This window comes from Lithobates pipiens, unplaced genomic scaffold (assembly GCF_037356315.1).
Source record: "Lithobates pipiens isolate NorthernLeopardFrog02 unplaced genomic scaffold, aLitPip1_a1.2 Scaffold_3, whole genome shotgun sequence".
NCBI lineage: Eukaryota > Metazoa > Chordata > Amphibia > Anura > Ranidae > Lithobates > Lithobates pipiens.
In genome coordinates, this window is record NW_027507790.1 from 42,459,215 (window position 1) to 42,475,919 (window position 16,705).

A 16,705-nucleotide genomic window follows, 5' to 3' on the forward strand; every position below is an offset into this window, starting at 1 on the left:
CCCTACCCCTTTAGTCTTATTGACTTAGTGGGTTCTGAAAATTTTGATTCTCAGTATCCAATATTTCTCTAGACAGCAGTGTAACCCAACTGTGCCTGAATTCCAGTGACCCTCAAAACTCCTAGAAAATGATTTTCTGGTAAGTAACAAAATCTTATTGTCCCTTGCCAAATGATTTTTGGTGAGACGAGGCCTTCAAAAGGGGGAAAAAAAGAAAAACGTAGTTTTAAAGTGGGAGTAAACTCCCATATCTTATTTTTACCTACGGTATCAGTAAGCCTATAATAAGATATTTACTGTACATGCAAACGATGACGCATGTGCTCTGAAAGAATGCCCACCTGGGCCGTTACGTCATACCTGATGATGTCATTGCTGCGCCGGCCATTCACACAGTCGGAGTCCGCACCTGGCAGGAAGACCAGGTGAAGATGAAAGCCCTCTCATTTGTGGCAGTGCGGCGTTGGAGGGCTTCGTTTTCAGGTAAGTTTCACATATTGTGCTAGTATGTGATGCAGACTAGCACATTATTGCTTTACCTTGCAGGTTGCCAAGAAAAAAAAACACAGCACTTTACTACCGATTTTACTGAATTGGGATTTCATTTTTGTAATTGTTGATAAACTTTTGTCTGTTATCTCCTAATGGTTTTTCTTTTGTAATTTTTTTTTTTTTTTTTTCTGAATTAAAATCTTATTTACTTTTTATTTAACACAGTGGTGCAATGATGAAGCTTGTTTACAAGCTACAAGCAGAGGAATACAAATATGATTTCCCTGTTTCATATCTGCCAGTAAGTTATCCTTTTTATTATGTTGTCAAAATATTCACAGTATCCCCACTGTTATCATTGGCTGTCATAGAATTAATATGCAAATTGTCAGTATACGCAACCCAGCTAATCATATTTCCTTTAATTGTTGCTTACCTCACTTTTTTGTTTTGGTCGATCAGGGTCCAGTCCGTGCATCTATACAGGAGCGAGTTTTACCTGAATGTCCTCTGTATCATAACAAGATCCAGTTTCCAACATCTGGAGGGCTTGGCCTCAATCTTGCCCTGAGTATCCTTTATAACTGTATATTCATTCATACTCATCCAGTGTCTGAAATGGTAATTGTAAAATATGACACTGGAGAAACTACCTAGTGATACATTTTTATGGTTTCTGTTAAGTACAATTGGTGAATCTGGCATATGATTTCCTTAATATATTCCTCAGACCCTTTCGAGTATTTTGTTTTCCACTTTGCCATCTGCCTCATCAGACATAGAGTAAGTGAAGACTTTATGGCTATAACATTTTATTTGTGAACAACTGTCCATATAAAAAAAACAAAAAAAACAAACACATTTGGTGCAACACCAAATACGAGTTCTGTTTTTGAACAAGGCATGGAATGCTGCCAGGGTCATCTCCCCTTTCTTTATCCATTTTCCCACAGCAGTACCAGTCCAATTTCTCTCAACCTACATAAACCAATCGTATCCTACTCTATAAAGGAAGAAACGCTACTTCTTACTTCCCTAGAATTATTTACTCATTTTGGAGGATGTGTTAGGCTTCTTAATTGCTGGTCACAAAAGAATTGTGTGTTTACAACAAATCTTATACCATTTATATCCTTTTTTATTTTATTATTTTTTTTTTTTTCTTCCTCTTCAACACTGTGGAAGAGTCTAAATTGGCCAAGCAAATTTGTGTGATTTGCTGGCTCTGTTCTTGCTCCCATCTCTATCATACCTCTCTTTGGCAGCTTCCCATAGATAACTGCTGTGATTGGCCACGTGTATTTTATGCCATTCTGAGCTGCTTTCTGATCAGGGAGACAGGGCAATATGCAGTACTTGTTTATAGGGTAGCACCGATACCATTTTTTTTTTTTTTTTTTTTTAAGACCAAGTACCAATACTTTTCCTCAAGTACTTGCTGATACCGATACCTATTTTTCCATTATTTTTTTTTTTTTTGGAGAGGTGGGGGGTCATTGTTTAGGGTGGAGAGGGGGGGGTTATTTAGGGTAGAGAGTGGTATTTGGGAACCCAGTCACTGCACAGACCTGCCCTCCCCCCTCCAAGAACATTTGCAGCAGCAAAGCCTGGCTCAGTGCAGGACACACTACTCGGCAGGCAGATCTGTCACCTTGTAGAGGAGCCCGAGGAGGAGAAGCACCTCGCTGGAGGACACAAAAAACCGAGCCGCCACAAGAGGGGGCAGAGGCGGGACGGGTCCACTGCGAGAAAGGGAAATCCCAACTGAAACGTCATTGGTTGGTAAGGACGTGGCGGCCCCACTCCTTAATTAATGACTGCCTACATTCTTTTGTATACATTTCGTCTGTCAGCGGGGGAATCGCACTGACAGGTGAAAGATCCGAACCTGAAGGTATCGGTTTCAGGTATCGGCGCATTTGCATGGGTACCGATACTCATGCAAATGCTTAGTATCGGCGCCAATATCCGTATCGGTGGCGGCACAGTGGTGTAGTGGGTAGCACTTTCGCCTAGCAGTAAGAAGGATCGCTGTTTCGAATCCCAACCACGACACTACCTGCCTGGAGTTTGCATGTTCTCCCTGTGCCTGTGTGGGTTTCCTCCGGGTACTCTGGTTTCCTCCCACACTCCAAAGACATGCTGGTTAATTGGATCCTGTCTAAATTGTCCCTAGTATGTACGAATGTGAGTTAGGGACCTTAGATTGTAAGCTCCTTGAGGGTAGGGACTGATGTGAATGTACAGTGTATATGTAAAGAGCTGCGTAAATTGATGGCGCTATATAAGTAACTGAAATAAATAAACCTTACTTTACAATGTTATGTATGATAAAAAGAAACTCGCAAATTGCTGTGATCTTGGAGGAACACCAATGAATAGTTGGCTTCTCCTTCATTGTCCCTCTAAACAGAAGTAAATTATTTGTTGTAGTTGTGTGAAGCCTATTGGATCATCTTCACTGGTCATGTAGGTCAGTGGTGCCAAACTGTAGCCCTCCAGCTATTGTGGAACTAGTGCCTCACGGGACTTGTAATTCCACAACAGCTGGAAGGCCGCAGTCTGAGACCCCTGACGTACATGACCAGTGAACAGTACATTACCCTTTCAGTAGCAAAAAAAAAAAAAAAAAATGTAAATGTATACCACATGTATTTGAGATGCACATTACATATCTTGCTAATTTTGTATAGCTTGATTATTGTGCAAGTACTCCCTCATTGTGTGTATATGTTTATGTGTGTCCTGTAATGGTACGTTGTTATTCTTTGTCCTAGAACGGCCATTTGGGCCACACAATCCGCTTATTCTCTGTTATTATATAACGTATTTTATTCCTGCTTTTTACCTTTTTAATAAAGCTATTTTATTTTGTACATGAAAGGAAAATGCAGACAAATCTTGCCATAGCCTGCAGGAAAAAGCAGCAGGCCTAATAATTTTATATAGTGATTGCTAATGTTTTGTGTTAACTGTGTGCATTAATTCTTTATTATAGACTGACTCTGATCACCTGGCAAGCACCTCCCAGAGTGCCTATTTCATCCTGGTGGATACATACCTAAAATGGTTTCTTCCAACAGAGGGAAATGTTCCACCTCCCAATTTCTCCAATCCTGGTGGGGCCGTGCCATCGCCAGCTCCAAGGTAGCAGATTTTCTGTCTGTATATTTCATAGAACTAGGTTCTGTGTAATTTTTGTGCAAGGGAACCTAATATGCTTTATATTGCCATACAGAAGCTATTGCTCACCCCCTCCTGAAAATACTCATTGCCTGTACTTTGTCACTGATTCAGAACAAGCATGAAGCCATAAAAGTCAGAGCAAAGTCAACACCTCTGATCTGCATAGTTGCTCCTGATCAGCGTTAGTCTTTGGGTCAGTAAAGCTGCCAGGCATATGACATTTTTTCCAAGCAAAGTTCAGTAATTGCAGCCTACATATTTTTACTCCTGTACAGGTTTCATTGGGTATGTTTTTAGGTCTTAAGTAATAGTTGCACACAGCTTTGATTAATTAAAATGGTAATGGCTTAGTGAGAAATTCAAACATTGTTATAGTGGATACTATATGCTTAGGCTATAACAGGGCAAAAATATATGTAATATGCTACTATTTGTTGATTTTTTTTTTTTTTTTTTTTTTTTTTTTTTAACCTGACTAGAACCTGCTTGTTTTTTTTACTATTAAATCTAATCACTGTCCTTTCTTCTTAGATCTCCATCCATATCACTGACATCTTATGGCACTCACCCTAGCCTTCTAAAGAGGCATATTTCACATCAGCACTTGGTGAATGTTGACCCTGCAGCCCAGGAGATCTGGAGGTCGGAGACATTATTGCAGGTATGTGCCAGTCAAAGTCAGAATGTCCAGCCCCGTTTCTTTACACCCCACCCCTGAAAGCATTTCAAAGCCATTGCTTAAAGTAGAACTATAGGCAAAACTTTATTTATAAAATAAATATATATTTACACACACACACACACACACACAGTGTAGTGCTATAAACCGTCATGAAAGCAACGTTGTACAGTGCATTGAAAAATTATATACCAACATTTCATGTTTATATAAAGAGTGCAAATTCCAGTGGCTGTAACCAGTGATATATAGAGTCACCAATATAGTGAGTTCATAAAGGCAAATAGCCCACAAATAAGGAGGACTTTGAATCCTCTCTTAGAAAGAAAACACTTTTGGTAGTGAGATGAAGTAAGACTGGCTGATGTAACACCAGGGATAGTGTGTCCTTCACCCAGGGAATATAGGTGTATACTCTTACCAGACAAGGTGGACTCGCATGCCAGCAGCAGTGGGTCAATTCAGTTTATAGCGATCAAAGCCTGGAACTCCCACAGGACAGGATGGAGCTGGAACCCGGTTGTGGAACGATCCAGATGTAGGCAATGGGTAGAAAAGTACTCTCAACCGAACCAATGTGGGAATAGTGAAAGGCAACAAGGCTCCATATGGTACAGGTCAAAAAAGTGGATTTATTCTAAAAAGTACATACATCAAATCACAGCTGTGTACAAAAAAATTTGATCAGAAGGATAAAAAGCAATGTAGGGAGCTGTAGAATGCGAGCCCGATGCACTTACTATTACTTCTAAACTTCTCAGTCTTACCTCATCTCTTGACCTGAAGAAATGGATACTCACTCCAACGGCAACACCCTTGACTTTGTCTTCTCTTATCTGTGAACTCCGTGCAACCTTTCCAACAATCCTCTCCCACTCTCTGATCACCACCTTATTAGTTTTGCTCTCTCCCTGTTTTCCACCTCCTCTCCCTCAAACCGCCTAACAGTTACACGTAGAAACCTTCACTACCTCAACCCTTCTCTTCTCTGCTATGACAAAATCTCACCTCCTGTCTTGCCCCAACCTAGCCACCTTCATCTACAACAGCTCACTGTCTTCCTCCCTAGACAAGCTGCCCCCCCTCACTACACGCAGAATTAACCCCCGACTGCTACAACCCTGGCAAACAGACGACACAAGTCTCAGAAAACGTAGCCGTGCTCTTGAGCGTCTGTGGCATAAGACTAAGTTCTAGGAAGACTTGACACAATATAAATGTTCCCTCCTAAAATACTATTCCTGCCTCCACACTGCCAAACAGACCTACTTTATCACACTCATTAACACCTTCTCATCCAGTCCACGTCAACTCTTCTCTACCTTCAACACTCTACTCTGTTCTCCACTGCCTCCACCGCCTAACTCACTCACTGCCCAGTAGATCGCCAATCACTTCAAAACTAAGATTGATACAGTTCTTGAGGAGATCTCCAATGCGCAAAAACCTCCCCCACGCAACAACCCATGTCCACAGATACAATCATTACGTCCCTCATTCAACCGTGCTACTATTGAGGTTGCTAAACTTTTAACTAAAACTCATCTAACCACCTGCCCCCTGGATCTTGCTCCCTCGCAAATGCTACGCTCACCCTCTGACTCAATTCGACACTCACATTTTCAACCTCTCCCTCTCTTGTGGCATCTTCCCAAACTCTCTAAAACATGCACTAGTCACCCCCATACTTAAAAAGCCCTCACTGAACTCCACCAATCTTAACAACCTACGTCCCATCTCCTTACTCGCCTTCTATTCCAGACTTCTTGAAAGACTGGTCTACAACTGACTAAGCAACCATCTGACCATGAATAAACTTTTTGATACCCTTCAGTCTGGATTTTGCCCTCAACACCCCACGGAAACTGCTCTCCTTAAACTCCCAAATGACCTACTAATGGCCAAAATCAGCGGACACTATTCTGTACTACTTCTCTTGGATCTCTCTGCTGCCTTTGACACAGTGGACCACCTCGTCCTCCTTAATAAACTCCACTCCTTTGGTCTATGTGACTGTACTCTTTCCTGATTCTTATCCTACCTATCCCACCACTGCTTCTATAGCGTCACTTACAAGTCTACTTCCTCGTCTCCTCTTCATTTCTCAGTTTGGGGTCCCCCAAGGTTCTGTTCTTGGATCTCTCCTTTTCTCAATCTACACCTCTGTGGGTTAGTTGATTGCCTCCCATGGCTTTAAATATCATCTCTATGCTGATGACACTCAAATCTATCACTCCCCCCCCCCCCCCCCCCCCCAGCTCTCCATCTGTTGTCTCCTCACGCATTACCAACTTACTAGCAGACATATCAGCCTGGATGTTGCATCACTTCCTCAAACTTAACCTATCCAAAACTGAGCTCATGATATTTCCTCCCTCAGGTGCCTCCTGATTTCTCTTTCAATATCAACGGCTCAACTATCAACTTGTCCCCCCACGCCAAGGTCCTAGGTGTAATCCTGGACTCTGAACTAACCTTTTGGCCCCACATCCTATCGCTAGCCAAAATTTGACATCTCAACCTCCGCAACATCTCCAATATATGCCTCCTTCCTAACCAATGTCACCACAAAGCTTCTAATCCACTCCCTGGTCATCTCCCGCCTCGACTACTGCAACTCCCTCCTCATTGGCTTAAAAAGACCTCTAAATAGGCTATCCTCACTTCAGTCCATCAAGAACGCCGCTGCCAGGCTCATCCACCTCACAAACCGCTCAGTGTCTGCTATACCCCTCTGCCAATCCCTCCATTGGCTGCCACTCAGCCACCAATTTAAATTCAAGATACTAACCATAACTTACAAAGCCATCCACAACCTGGCCCCCAGCTACATCACTAACCTAGTCTCAAAATACCAACCTAATCATTCTCTTCGCTCCTCCCAAGACCTCCTGCTCTCAACTCTCTTGTCACCTGATCCCATGCTCGCCTTCAGGACTTCTAGAGCCTCTCCCATCCTCTGGAATGCTCTATCTCAATCTGTCTGATTTTCTCCTACTTTATCCACTTGCAGACGACCCCTGAAAACTCATCTCTTCAGAGAAGCCTATCTGGGCCCTACCTAACAACTGTACATTTATCTTCTCAATCAGCACATCCCCCACAGTTATATTACCTCTTGTATCTCTTGACCTTCCCTCTTAGATTGTAAGCTCTAAGGAGCAGGGCCCTCTGATTCCTACTGTATTAAAATGTATTTTATTTGTACTATCCACCCTCAAGTTGTAAAGTGCTACGAAAACTGTTGGCGCTTTATAAATCCTCTATAATAATAATAATACATTTCGTCCTAATGAACTTCAACTGGGGCATAACGCAGCTCCCCCACATTGCCCATATTTATAAAATACCTAAGAGGTCAGATGATTGCAGGTGAAAGGTGTGGCTCCGCTCACGGCACCAGATCTGGAAGCATGGCCACCAACGTGAGTTGCACACCTTGCTCTGAAAGCTGATGGATGGAAAAAACAGCACCAATCGTGTGACCCTGTGTGAGGCGTCTAGGCCAAACTCTCAATCAGGATGTACTGCCGCCACCACGTCTTAATCTGAACGTAATGACGACACCACGTCTTCCAGTGAGACGCGATCCAAACCTCAAAAGACCGTCAGTCATGTGACTCCTCATGGAGCACGTGAGCCTCATTGCCGTCATTGCGCAATGATGTCATTTTTTCAGGTATTTACCAAAACCTATTCAAGATATAGTTCTATAATGGATATGGGCTGAAAGTGCATACTTTCAGGTTTATTGGAGGGTATGTACATCCAAATCAGAGGATGGGTTTAGGAATTACAGCTCTTAAAGCGGAGGTCCACCCTAAAGTGGACCTTCCGCTCATTGGAATCCTACAGTATAGGCACAGTACAGGTATCTGCACCCACTTCCGGGATAGCTCTCTGCGGAAAGGGGCATGAATCTACGCCCCTTTCCGAAAGTCCCCCGCTGCCTGCTGGGAAACACACAGATCCCAGAGGCAGCGGGTCCATCCTTATTGCGCAGCGCGATTCGCACATGCGCAGTAGGGAACCGGGAAATGAAGCCGAAAGGCTCCACTTCCTGATTCCCATACCCAAGATGGCGGCGGCAGCACCCGAGAGACTATCGAGAGATCGGCTTTGGGTGCCGACATCGCGGGCGCGCTGGGCGGGTAAGTGTCCTTATTTTAAAAGTCAGCAGCTGCAGTATTTGTAGCTGCTGGCTTTTAAAAAAAAAAAAACGGCGGAACTCCCGGCGGACTCCCGCTTTAATAATAGCCATCCCCCTTTTTCAAGGGGCTGAAAGTAATTGGACAATTGAATCAAAAGCAGTTTCATGGCCAGGTGTGGGCTACTCCTTCATTATTTTATTCATCAATTAAGCAGCTAAAAGGTCTGGAGTTAATTGTAAGTGTGGTATTTGCATTTGGAATCTATTCCTGTGAACCTATATCATGCGTTAAAAGGAGCTGTCCATGCAAGTGAAACAGGCCATTGTAAGGCTTCAAAAACTGAACAAATCCATCAGAGAGCTAGCAGCAACATTAGGATTTGCCAAATCAATAATTTGGTGCATTCTGAGGAAAGAACAATGCCCTGGTAAGCTCTGCAACATAAAAAGGCCTGGATGTCCATGGAAGACAACAGTGGTGGATGATTGCAGGATCCTCTCTATGATAAACTAAAAAAAACAATTCAACATCCAGACAAGTGAAGGATACTCTCCAGGAGATGGATGTATCATTGTCAGTCTATAATCGAGATAAGACTTCATGAGAGCAAATCCAGAGGGTTCACCACAAGGTGCAAACCATTCATAAGCCAGATTAGACTTTGTCAAAAAAACATCTGGAAAAAAAAAATCCACTGGAAAAGCATTCTAAGAACGGATGAAACTAAGATTTTAAATAGACAGAACCCCTAACAAGGAGATCACAGTACCCCTCGGTACAGCAGGACTTTTAAGGCAGACCAGAGTATAAGTAAAAAAATATATGACAAATTTTTTCACAAAAATAGTACACAAAATCGTTTAACAAAAAAAGTATAAAAATCCATACATATATCAGTGTGTGGAATCATACGTATGAATATATAATCTACACAACATCAAAGGTTTCCTATATGATTTTATAATGTGAACTCCAAAACGCCTGACATGTTTCAGGAAAACATTCCCTTCTTCAGAGGCATATCTAAGGAGAACAAATAGCTGTAATCTGGAAAATTTCTTTAAAGAGGAAGTAAACCCTGATGAGTTTACTTCCTCTTTCATTCCCTGCAAAGGCAAAGCATAATGGACTACTATGCATCGCATAGTAGCCCATTATGTGTCACTTACCTGACACAGGAGCCAGCGATGTCACCGCTGTCCCCTGTAGTCCGACGCATCCATCGTTTCGGTGGGGTCTCGCAGCTCCGCCGCTGTCATTCGGCGAAGCCGCGATGACGTCACTCCCGCGCATGCGCACGGCAGCCGACACACGCGGAAGCTCCATTGTTGGAAATGCCGCGCTCAGTGCACCTGCGCGCCGCTGTCTACGGGCAAATGTCTCCTAAACCGTATAGGTTTGGGAGATATTTCTTGGACCTACAGGTAAGCCTTAATCTAGGCTTACCTGTAGGTCAAAGTGGTTTGTAAGGGTTTACAACCACTTTAACAGCATGTTCAACAAGGCAAGATTCGCATAGCGCTAAACATATACATCCAGGGTACATACCATCTATTTGTGAATGAGCAAAAATAATGAGAATAGATCTCACGTCAAAAGTAAATGGTTGTGAGTATATATAAAATGTATATCAAAAATGTTGTCTGCCAGTTATTGATAAATCACCCCACGGAGATGCACAGCCAGAAAATGCCAGAGACTCATAGATGGCCCGCATCGAATCCGCACACAGGTCTAAAAAAACAAAGGAAAGGAAGTACTTATAAATAAACGTAGATCTTTGAATATTATCATGACTATAAAAATTATAAAACCTGAACAAAGAGCAAACGGGTATAATAGGGAGATGTTGCAATAAACATCACCAAAAACCCACCTTATATTGTGCTACTGGGGGGAACACAATATCACCACATGTGGCATCTAAACAGCCCACTAAAGCCGGCGTTCGGCCATTTTATATCCGCCGGCACCTGCGCAGTGTAAAGATGAAACTAAGATTAATCTGTACCAGAATGACAGGAAGAAAAGTGTGGAGAAGGCTTGGCACAACTCATGATCCAAAGCACACGTCTTCACCTGTAAAACATAGTTGAGGCAGTGTGATGGCATGGACATGCATGACTTCCCTTGGTACTGGGTCATTGGTGTTTATTGATGATGTGACAGAAGCAGCTGGATTAATTCTGCAGTATTTAGAGATATACTGTCAGCACAGATTTAACCAAATGCAGCAAAGTTGATTGGATGGCGCTTCACAGTACAGATGGACAATGATCTAAAACACATTGCAAAAGCAACCCAGGAGCTTCTGAAGGAAAAGTGGATTATTCTGCAAAGGCCAAGTCAATCACCTGATCTCAACCCAATTGAGTATGCATTTCACTTGCTGAAGTCAAGACTAAAGGCAGAAAGACCCACAAAGAACAACTGAAGACAGCTGCAGTTAGAGCCTGGCAAAGCATCAGAAAGGAGGAAACCCAGTCTTTGGTAATATCCATGGGTTCCAGATTTCAGGCAGTCATTGCCAGTAAGTGCTGGTTCACACAGGGGCGACTCAGATCTGACTTCAAGTCGCCCCAAGTCACCTCAGGTCGCACAACATGTAGAAATCAATGTAAGTGAATGAGAGCCGTCTTAATGCACGCTACTGAAGTCGCTCCGACTTCAGAAAAGGTTACTGTACTACTTCAATTCGACTTGTAGGCGACTGGTACCCATTGATTTCAATGGAGGTCGCCTCCAAGTCTGATCTCTGTCTATACAGAGGCGACTCTCAGAGAATTATCAGCTCTCAAAAGGAGTTCCCCCCTGAGAGCTCATTCTCTGATTGGCCACGGCAAGTCGCCTGGCCTGGAGTAGTGTTGTAAGTCGCGTCCAAGTCAGGTCAAGTCAGTTCAAGTCACGTCGTGTTGCCCCTGTGTGAACCGAGCCTAAAGGATTCTCAACAAAATATTAAAAATTAACATTTTATGTATGATAGAGATATATATAATCTGTGTGTGTATGTCCAATTACATTTGAGCCCCTGAATATGGGGGCTGTGTATAATAAATGGTTGCAGTTTGTAAAATTTGTAATTTTTATATTTATGTTCAACCCCTTGAATTAAAGCTGTGTGTTGTTTTTTTGTTTTTTAATGTGTATGTATATGTGTGTATGTATGTGTGTGTATGTATGTATATGTGTGTGTGTGTGTGTGTATATATATATATATATATATATATATATATATATATATATATATATATATATATATATATATATATATATATATATATATATATAATATAATTTTTTTTTTTTTGAATATATATTTTTTTTTTTTCAATTGAGTAAGGGAGGGATGTTTTATTTCTTTTAAGCATCTGAGTCACACTGGGGAGGTTTTCCTTCTCTTCCTATCCCATAGCCAAAAAAAGATGAGGGAAGCCCAGAACTAGTGTCCCCCATTGGAACATTTATTCTCCAATACTGATCTGGGGTGAACCCAATATTTGGGATTTTCTATTTTACTTTCCATAATAATGGTAAACGTGACAAATAGTGGATCTCCCTAACAGGGGCATAGAGAGCAATAAAAATCTAACAAGTGTTCTATTTCCTCTCCATTCTATCCAAAACTAAAACTTAGAGGTTGTAAACCTCAGTAAAAAAAAAAAAAAAAAAACCCTGCAAGACAAAGGCATGATGAGCTAGTATGCATCGATTACTAGCTCATTATAAAATAGTTGCCTTAGAATGAAGCTGTTGCGGCGGTGGCAGACATCTTTCCCGGAGTTTTTTCCGGGTTCGCAGGCTCCAGCAACGTGACGTCACTCGCATGCGGGAGCCATTGTTCATGGAACCCGTGGCCTTTCCTTCAGAGCACATGCGCCAGGGATGTCACTGGCTGCATTCAATGTAAATCCAAAACTGTACATGTTTAAGAGATATTTACACTGCCTATAATAATGCTTACCTATAGGTACATATCTGCAGAGGAAGATAAAAATTAGCAGAAACTAAGATTTATGACTTTTCTCAGAAATGTATTTGCTGTGTGCTTGGTCTGGTTGTGTCACTCAGAGTTAATAGAGAATTGAGTCTGCTGCCCAGGCTGTGAGGGGTTGTAGTCCTATGACCACTGCTGTAAATTTCCCAGCCAGGGAAGGAGCTTGTCCCGGCTCCAAACATCAGTGTAAAACAAAAGCTGTATCCCTTGGGCTGCACATCAAAGCAAACCTGCTGTAATGAAGTATGTGGCAGTCTCAGCCTGGGCTCCCGCTAGGTCACGTCCTGAACGTATTTCGCTCCTCCCTTCGAAGCTTAATCATGGGGGTGGAGACTCCAGAGTAAGATGATTAAATGCATCATCGGCTGTCATACAGCGAGAAAATTAATGTTAAGTGTGTGTGGGTCTGGTCACAGAGGTGAAAATCTATTAAGCTTCATGTGCACAAAAAGCACACACCAGCCACAAAAATCCATAATTACCAGGGCCGATGAAAATGTATCAAGAAAGACATGTATATAAATCCATTATTTTAAGATACAAAAATAACCCATTTTAAAAGAATTTAATCTTATCCTGAATAAAAACTAGAATAGAAAAATAAAAATGTATAGAAAATGATGTGAAATTATACAATTTTATAAATGATGGAAATCCCCCAACAACACACTCAAAGACAAAGGTATTATGGTAATGGAGGTCAGATCAAATTAATAAACCCCATGAATGAATTTGATTAGTGAATCCTAGAACAAGTTTATTGCTGAATCTAAAAACAGGGATGGATGGTGATGTCCTCCAGAAGAGGGATGCAAGTATCTAATTTTAAAGATCCAGTTTACCTCCCTTCTACACGAGGGAGAAAAAATTGCTACAGAACAGGGCAATCTACTCTTTTAACAATCTGGACTTTGAAAGATTTGTACGTTTTGGTGATGGACTTGATTAAATGGGCACTGACATTAATTTTCTCATTGTGCGGCAGCCACAATTAATCTCCGAGGGGCGGAGTGAAATGTGTTGTGGGTGTGGCCTGGCAGGAGCCCGGAATAAGACTGCCGCAGACTTCATTACGGCTGATTTGCTTCGGTGAGCTTACGGGATACAGCTTTTGTTTCACATCAGAGTTAATAAAGCTAGATTTATCCAGACAGCTGTATTATTCAGAAGGTTAGCAATGGTAGCCTCTATTTTTTTTTTTTTTTTTTTTTTTCTTATGACCAGTGTACTTTGTCACCTGTACAGACTCTAGCCATTCTGTCTAAACCCATGGCATTGCCATCTCCAACCCAAAATGATGTCCACATCCTTATTTGTGGACCATACTTGGGTATAACAAGTATTGCAGCTAGCGTGGTGTGAAAGAAAAAGTAGATACATATTAATATGCATATTTACATTAATAATTGAGTTAAGCATGTGATAAAAAATAAAAAAACTATGAATGAAATACAGTCAGTCATCATTTACTTTGGGATTTTTTTCCAGATATTTGTGGAGATGTGGCTTCATCATTACTCTCATGAAATGTACCTCAAAATGCAGTCTCCTCATGCTAAGGTAATGGCTTGTTTGCAAGATGTAATATGTATGCATGCATACTTAAGCAAATGTGCAAATTAAATTTATTAAAGTGACATTTACTTTGCACATGCTGGGTGGAGTAACGGGGTCATTTCACCTTCCTCGGCTGGAGATGCTTGCCATTGTCGGGAAGCCAGTGAAGGAAGCCCTGTGTTCGTCCCAAACTGAGTTGTCTTACAGAAGGCTGAGCACTCTTCCTGCCCCATGTAACAGCTCTGAGCTAGTCACTAGGCACAAGTGCTGTTAGGTGGGAGAAGTAACGTGCTGCTGCATACCTGGAAAAATGGGTGAGGTTTAAGCAAATTCTCAGTTCATAGAATTGTAACCAGTTCACAGACCACATAAGTGATTGTGTTCCAGTTACCTGGGAACTGTTTGAAAAGGTGGCTGCACGTTTACAATATTTTTGTGTGTCTTCAGTGCAGAGATTGAGCATCTTGTTGAACTCTGCACACAACCTCTTGCTTTGGTTACAGTATGAGTTTTGCACAGCTGATATTACTTGCACATAAATTTAAGTCTTTGGTCACACTGAATCCGACTTTGAAATTGTGTGACTTCACTTGAGGCTGCCCAATTTCAAAGTCGCATTTCAGTGTGACTTGGAAGACATGCTTAAATCCCTCTTTCTCAATCATCCATTGAGTGACATAGCTTAATAATTGCAGCTACAGAAAAACTGATACTAAGCACGAAGACTGAAGGCCAGCCCCCCAGAGGCTATAAACCTAATACCACAAACTTACCCCCTACTGCTTTGTGTCTTTAAAATAAATGGATGTTCCTTTTACTTTAGTTATATTTTTTTGTTATAATTGGAAGATTGTTTTTGTACTATCAACCGCTACTGGTAGATTCATACCGGATCTTGGAAATCTCAGTTAGCCAATGAGTTCAGGTTTTCCCAGTTCTTTTATGTTTTTACTATATTTTTATGTCCAGTTGTTTCCATTAATCAAAAATGTGCATGGGACATACATTGTAGATATTTTTAAAATGAATATTAAAGGATATAGGTCCTGCAAGAGGGGGTTATTAAAATGGCATAGGTACCCAAGGTAAAAAAAACAAAACAAAAAAAATCAGCTACCGTAACTAACAGTCTAATTTACCTCTGGTATATAGGTTAAACACAGAGCCATGAAACCAACATTTGAACACAAGTGTGAGGTCCTCCAAAATAAAGTGACACCATGTTGCAATTATTCTGATGTTCAATCTGGTACTCTGAGGGGCTAAGCACACAATCCTGTTCTTTCCCAGTCCTTTAAAGCTTAACTCCAGGTTTGATTGAGTTTTAAATTTATTGTTTGAACCAAGCTGGTCCAAGTGATTGATCCGTGTCCTAAACAAGACATAGCAAACGGTACTCGGATGCCTTGACCACATATACTTTTGTGACGTCATTCCGCATGAGCAGGCTAGTGCTGGCCGCCACTTTGCTTGTTACGATTTGTGTCTCGCTGATTTTAAACGTCTTTAAAGTGGATTTCCCCCCAGAAATGAAATTTATGCTTTAAGTACTGTTGACTCCCCTGACATGCCACATTTGGCATGTCATTTTGTGTTTTGGGGGGGTGGGTACCCAGTTTTGACAGGCTCCTGCTTCCTCTCCAGAAGGAAGTTCACTTCTCCCCCCTCCCTCCCTGCAATCTCCTAGGAAATGTCACAGGTCCCAGAAGATTGCCCGGCCATTCACTACGCGCAGTGTGGCTCACCCGGCTGTGAAGCCACAGCCGGGCTCCCACAGTTACAATGCGGATAGGAGCAAGGCTTGGTGCACCCGCATTGCTGGACGGGGACAGGTGAGTGTCTGTTTTTTAAGTCAGCAGCTACTTTTTGTAGCTGCTGACTTTTAAATGGGTGGAACTCCGCTTTAAGTGTAAGTGCATTTGATGCTTTTAATGCTTGTTTTTAAACGTATTAGATTACGAAGTCTTCCTCTTTTTGCATATGTTGGGAGAGAAGTCTGCTATTCCATGTGCTTGATACTCTTGGATCACTATATTGCTAAGAGTGGGTCGGGATGAATTTCCCTCTTGCTGCTGAACTCTTTTGGATGTTCCCTGAACGAGTGAGATCTCTAACTTTAGACCATATATGTCTGGTAAGGGGCGTGTGTCATATGCAGTGAAGGCATCCATCTGAGCACCATTCGTTATGTCTTGTTTAGGACGTGGATAAATCACTTTTGACATTCACTATTGGATTGAGTTGCTTGTCTGGGATTCAGTTCTGGAACTGTCACTAATGATTTGGTTTTTTTTTTTTGTTTTTGTTTTTTTAAAATAACTATATTCACACATTCCTTGTTTTTTAATTATTTTAAAATACGGTTTCTAAGGCTTGTATTAAAGCGGGGTTCCACCCTAAAGTGAAACTTCCGCTGATCGGAACCCTCCCCCCCTCCGGTGTCACAATTGGCACCTTTCAGGGGGGAGGGGGGTGGAGATACCTGTCAAAGACAGGTATTTTCACCCACTTCCGGGCATAGACTCCCATGGGAGTCTACGCCATTTCCTGTCCTGCCGCGCTGTCTGCTGGGACACACACGGGTCTCAGAGACAGCGCGGACAATTCCTATTGCGCTGCGTGACTCGTGCATGCGCAGTAGGGAAC

General features: G+C 41.9%; 1 protein-coding gene across 2 annotated transcripts in view; it reads left to right on the plus strand.

The window, feature by feature from the left end:
- SMPD4 (sphingomyelin phosphodiesterase 4) overlaps positions 1 to 16,705 on the plus strand; it is a 75,604-nt gene that overhangs the window by 12,857 nt on the left and 46,042 nt on the right. For both annotated transcript variants that reach the window (XM_077461556.1, XM_077461557.1), the window contains exons 4-9: positions 718 to 793; positions 955 to 1,063; positions 1,223 to 1,275; positions 3,491 to 3,639; positions 4,210 to 4,339; positions 13,991 to 14,062. In XM_077461556.1, coding sequence (XP_077317682.1) covers positions 718 to 793; positions 955 to 1,063; positions 1,223 to 1,275; positions 3,491 to 3,639; positions 4,210 to 4,339; positions 13,991 to 14,062 — 589 coding nt within the window. The remainder of the gene's footprint in view (positions 1 to 717; positions 794 to 954; positions 1,064 to 1,222; positions 1,276 to 3,490; positions 3,640 to 4,209; positions 4,340 to 13,990; positions 14,063 to 16,705) is intronic.